Raw genomic sequence first — 6265 nt, 5'->3', positions numbered from 1 at the left:
CATCGCTGAGATCATTTCAAATATAAGTTTCACATATAATAAGAATTGTATATATTAGATCTTTTCTAACGAACAATCCGAAACAAACTTAGATGAAGCAATTAGTTGCCTAGCTTTTTCTTTTAACTGAGTTATTTATTTATTTAAACACATAAATATTGGTACAAGAAAGCACCAGATATATATGCGCTGCACAAATCTCATTTGATTTGTGTGAGGGCTGTGGTACTGTTTGGGTGCTCAGACCGAAGCAGGTGGTTTTCTTAGGGGACCACATCCAGGGCCTTTCATCTAAAGATCGGATCCACAAGACAGTGGAGCATCGTGAGGAGATGCATTCCCATGATAGCCGGTGACTAACTATTGATTCATATGCCATTAGTTCTCTCAGGATACTGGAGCCCATGTGCACCATTGGTTTGGAATGAGAGTTTTCCAACTCCTCTAGGTGAACTTTCCGTGTCCACTAACCCGGTTAAAGCGTTCGACAATCGTTTTTCTTCCTTTCAATTTTGTAAACAACACCGGGGTCACGAGAATGCAGTTAGAAGGACTTCCCTGTCAGAGGCTATATACGCGTGGTCATGTGAGAGCATTTGGAGAGGCAGAGCGGACTCTCCCTACTCTCAGACGTACCAGGGCATTTGGGGGGCTGAGTACTATCTGCAGTTTGAAAAACAATTTTGAAAACCTCAATGAAGTGATAAATACATACAGTTTGATAGAGTATGAAGTACCTTTTATTCATTCGATCACAGATTCGAAACTTGACTTAATCTACTTCTGTTTGAACCAAAAAATTAATCATTTAGAAGTAAGTATCTAAGATATGTGACTCAAAATCGATAACAATGACATTGGAATTATTGGACTCAAAAGTTTAATGAATCACTATGATTAGTTATACAAGTATATTTTGAAAACCTTACTACCCAGATAATCAATATAATAACAATGTGCACGTATACATGAAAAAACAAATAATGTAAGATATATCTTTCTTTTTCCACTGATTATCTAGTAAAGGAATAACGAAAGAAAATAAGAGAACATTAATGAGAAAAAATACATGAAGGACAGCAGAACAAACAAACAAACAGAGAGAGAGAGGAAACGATGAACTCAAAAAGAATGACAAAACTGAAAAAAACTGCTAACTTCCCTTACAAACACAAGTGGTCAGTATGATACTGATGTTAATGGTAATAAAGGATGAATATGTTATGCATTTATCTGACTAACATAAGTCCATCCCTGTTGAATAATATGATAAGTAATACAAGAGTATTTTTGACATGACAATTTGTCTCCATTCAAATGGCTATATTGAATCGTAGTTACTATTTGTATATGTCATATGGTACATGAGAAATGAAGTACAATTACTTTCTTTTCTGAGTCTATGCATGGTAACAATCAGATCTTCATTATGCTCATCATAGTGAAGAAAACAAAATTAGACAAAAGTTTGTAATATCAACCATCACCATAATAATAATAATAATAATAAAATGTAAATGGTCACCAAAAGGATACATGTGAATAAAAGATAGAACAAAATACAATTTTTTTTTGTCTTACTTGGATATAGAGTTAAGCTAATACAATCTACACATAATCTGGTATGATGGTAAATTTTGGTGCAACATACCACCAGTATATTAAGAATGATAATGATAATGATGAGTGAACAAGTAACATCCATAATAATCATAATAATAACAATAATAATAGTAATAATGCTAATAGTAACTAAAATTACGAGTTACGTAATGAAAGGAATAAAATAGTTGTAACAATTAAAAAAAAATCGAGTAACGGATTACATGGAAACATGTAGGTCCCATATTATCATTTAGGTAAACAATCAACAACAAAAAAAGAGAGAAATACATATATGTACATTATTTTGTTTTAAATATATATATAAGCAAATGAAAACAAAATATATACTGTACTCACTATGATCTGTACCGTTTTGTTTATCAGATTCTTTTAACCATTTCACTAATCAAAGAATATGGATATCCACAGAAGTTGGATCATTATGTTGAACACAAAGAACAGTGTAATTATGATAACAATGATAATTATTATTATAGTAATCGACGATCAAGATGCTTATCACCAGAAGAAATTCATAATCAACGTCTTAATTCTGGTACTTTATCTAAACTACCAAAAATATTTTTCAGTTTTGCTTCATAATCATCAATGTTCCTTCTGAGAATGTCTAAACAAGGACCAAGTAAACGTTCAAAACTTCCAACATCCAATACAGCAAGTTTAGTTTGACCATCAGCATATGCTGAAGCAGCACGTGGATGACTTGTCAATAATGCTAATTCACCGAAATAACCACCTTTTTCAATAACAGCCACTTCTTTTTCTTCTGTTTCTCCGCTTCTTTTCATTTTAATGCGTACTTTACCTTCTTCAACAAAGAACATTTCATCACCTGGATCACCTTGTCTGATAATTTGTTGATTATCTTTGAAGATTTTTGTTCTTAGTGCATCTGCAATACTCATGCGTTCGTAAGCACTGAGACTTTCTAGGATTGGTACTTGATTAAGCAGTTCTTCGTATAGTCTACGTTTTTCAAATGCTTTTTTCAATACAATTGAACGAAAAACTTCACGTGTCATTACCCAAACTACACCTTCAGTTTTAGCTAAAATGGTTGCAGCTCGTGGTGTATTGTACATCAGTGCCAATTCACCAAAAGATCCTTTGTTGTCGTATTTTCCAACAGTTTTCTCTTCATTACCAACTTTCACAATGATATCATAAATTCCACTTTCGATTACATAAAAATTATCACCATCTTCACCAAGTGTAATTACTTTTTCACCAGGCGATACATGTCGTTCGTACATGGCATCAATGACATCTTTCATTTGATCATCATCAAGACATCGAAAGAGTAGAATATCTTTAGTGGCTTGAGCTAATCGTCGACGTTGTTCTTCTGTTTTAGGATGCACAACTTTCTCTACATTTGAAGTATCATCTTTTTCTGGATCATAACTTTCCGCAGCTACACCAGCTCTTCGAGTAGCTCGTTGTGGAGGTATAGGCATAGGTTCCTCATCTTCATCTTCACTTTCATTTGTTTTGTTTGGACGATTTTCTGATGCCGCCTTCTTCATCATTAGGAAATCAATAGCAAACTGAATTAAATTATCAGGGTGTTCTCGCAGTATAGACACAGTCAACTCTTGTAATAGTTCCCTTAGACCAGGGGGAACGACAACTTCGTCCTTCATCGTCATTGTCATACAATAAACTTTCAATATATACAGTAAATAATACTATTGGTTTTGAGGTTTGAATAATCAACAATTAGAAATTTCGTCTACCACTTAACCAAAGGTCACAGATTTGATTGGTTACCACTTGAAGGTCACACTGAAGAACACACACACAAAGTAGTTAACAATTGTTAGTGTGTTTGTATTTCATCAAAAATGGAATGAAGGGGGTTATAGTAGTTGGACAGACAAATTTCACTCTTGTTCTGATGTGTTTACCCTTCACAATGTTATATTCTTGTTTTTGTTGCTAAAATGAAAGAAAATTTAGTTAGTTCTGAAGGATTAAACTGACAAAGAAATTTTTTGGATTTTTCCTTACTATTAAAAGTTCACTTTGGAAAACAAATGGCTGAACACCACTACTATGACTACTATTACCACTACTACTGTTACTACGACTATTTGAGTTAATCTCAATAACCTGTCTGTTCTCTTTTCTTTACCTATAGACATACAATAAAGTTTATTTACTAGGCTGATAAAACTTTCCGTATGTCAGACGGTAAACACTACTCAATATAGTGGAAAAGTAGTTACACAACCAATGGTTAAAAAGCGATCAATAAAAAAAATGATAAACTATGGTTAAAAGCATAAGTTAATCGGTTTAGTGCTCTGGTGCGAGACTGATAGATCCTAAGTTCGAATCTCGTGAAGCGAGATCGTGGATGAGCACTTCTGAGGAGTTCCATAATAGGACGAAATGGCCGTCCAATGCTTCCAGGTTTTCCTTGGTGGTCTAGCTTCAATTGACTCATGATTTCAACTATGAAAATACTAAATCTCCACAAAACCCCTTCTGACCAAACTATAGTTCATTTGTGCATTATATTGACCTTTTAAAACATGTAATAGATATCGAACTAATGAAAAGTGCTACAACTTGAAAGTAGTTGAGATGTAATTTTAATTCACTCTTAAATGATATTAAGGTAATACCCTGTCGACAGAAATTGGAAAATGGGATGTAAGATGGTGGAGAAGATTTGTAGCTGTACTGGATCAAATCATCCAGCTCAGAGAACAAAACTCTATCAAAAAAAGGAAGTTAAAGTTGTAATATCCAACCAAATCTAATTTTTCTACGTCCGGGGATATCCAACGAGGAAGTTTAATATCAGCAACTGATAAAAATAATCTTTTATTTCAATAACTTATGTTTTACTACAGAAAGAATTCACTGCATAAATATTCCAGTAAATTCCTACTAATTGCCCAAAAAAACATGATAAAATTCAAAATATAAGTGAATAAATTCACTTGGTATTGTTTGTTTGAATCTTTCCATCGAAGTGTTAGGACTGCAACTGGTCAGTCTCTAATTGGCATATGTGCATACTGTGTGTATTGCCTCAATATAGCCTTAATTCACAAGCATTATAAGCAAAGATGGATAGCGGCAAGCAGTGGAATCCAGTTTGACACGCGTTTCGTCCTATTTGGGACTCGTCAGCTGGATGTACCTGCATCTCAGAGTTGATGTTCACTGTGGGACTCGAACCCCGTACTGTTCCTTTCAAACACCATTGCGTTATCCAATCAGCTACTGAGTCCTGGTAGCCACATCCGGCTGACGAGTACCAAATAGGACGAAACGCGCGTCAAACTTGATTCCACTGCTAGCCACTATCCATCTTTGCTTATAAGTGGATAGAATTTTTAAACGGTAGTTGACTGTCATTCATCTTCATTAACGAATTTTTTTGACCGGTTAAACTCTCAAGACAATTCGATGAACGAATTATGATACATCTATCATTTCAGCAAAAGAATATATGGGAATAAAAATATAACAACAACTTAAAATGATTTCGTTTGAATTTAGCAATAATTATAGGTTGTACGATTATTATCAGATCATTTGAGTGAGTATATTGGTTGATTTAAGTAAACAGTTAGTCAGTTAAAATAGAAAAAAAAACAGAAGATTTCTTTGAAATAATTGAGGGATTCACTGACATTTTGAGAATCATTATCAATAGAAACTTTAAAACGTTATATAACTGTTCGTGTTAAAACTAATTAGTTTATAATACCAAACTTAAAGGGGGAATATTCGTTATTAACTGGTTTCGAGGTAAAAATTTCAGGAATTTCAATGAGAAGCCATGGAGATTTGTGAAGTCTAACAAATTGAGAATTGGATATTCGCTACTTTTTATCATCAAATAACTGGAGTTTGAAAATATGATGCAATGGGTTTCAAACTGAGTGGTTGAATAATGTCACGTCCACTATGAAATCTATATAGAACTAGTGGATAAACACTACTTACAAGGGTTCTAACAAGAAAAAACAGTTGTTCATGACAAGAAGTTTTCATAAAAACTACATTTATTCAAATAATTTAAGTATTGAGTACTGATTGTACGATTATAATGTTGTATTCGTGGTAGCTCCTCACTTTGAAGCTAGTTGTCAACAATAAACACTAACAATGGCTAGGGAACTGCTGTAAACCACTAGATATTGAACCATGAGCTATTGAGTTGACTTTAATTTGAAAAAGACATTGGTTGAAATTATGAGTCAATTGAAGCCAGACCACCATGGAAAACCTGGAAGCACTGGACGGACGTTTCATCCTATTGTGAGACTCCTTCAATTGACTAATGATTTCAACTATATAAAAAAAATTACTAAAATCTCCACAAAACCCACTTCTGATAAAGACATTTGTGTATATCATCCTAACAAAACATAGAATAACAACAAGACAGTTGAAAAATCTGAATTCTCTGGACACTAAAGAATGTTTTAAAATACCGGGAATAACAAATGAACAAGTATTTCACATTATTAATTATTAGGAGGGGTTTTGTGGAGATTTAATATTTTCATAGTTGAAAGCGTGAGTCAATTGAAGCTAGACCACCATGGATGCGCACTGCTGACGAGTCCCATAATAGGACGAAACGGCCATCCAGTGCTTCCAGGTTTTCCATGGT

The 6265-nt window shown here is 33.8% G+C and overlaps 1 protein-coding gene across 1 annotated transcript; it reads right to left on the bottom strand.

Moving 5' to 3' along the window:
* Positions 1 to 895: 895 nt before the first annotated feature.
* Positions 896 to 3396, bottom strand: Smp_079010 (camp-dependent protein kinase type II-alpha regulatory subunit, putative). Its single transcript, XM_018791719.1, has one exon. The coding sequence runs from the start codon at positions 3279 to 3281 to the stop codon at positions 2145 to 2147; it is 1137 nt and encodes a 378-aa protein (XP_018645136.1). The 5' UTR covers positions 3282 to 3396; the 3' UTR covers positions 896 to 2144.
* Between the last annotated feature and the right edge of the window lie 2869 nt (positions 3397 to 6265).

Source organism: Schistosoma mansoni (assembly GCF_000237925.1).
Source record: "Schistosoma mansoni, WGS project CABG00000000 data, chromosome 1 unplaced supercontig 0094, strain Puerto Rico, whole genome shotgun sequence".
Taxonomy (NCBI): domain Eukaryota; kingdom Metazoa; phylum Platyhelminthes; class Trematoda; order Strigeidida; family Schistosomatidae; genus Schistosoma; species Schistosoma mansoni.
Note: the sequence above shows the minus strand (reverse complement) of the source record. Positions and strands in the feature narration are given on the sequence as shown.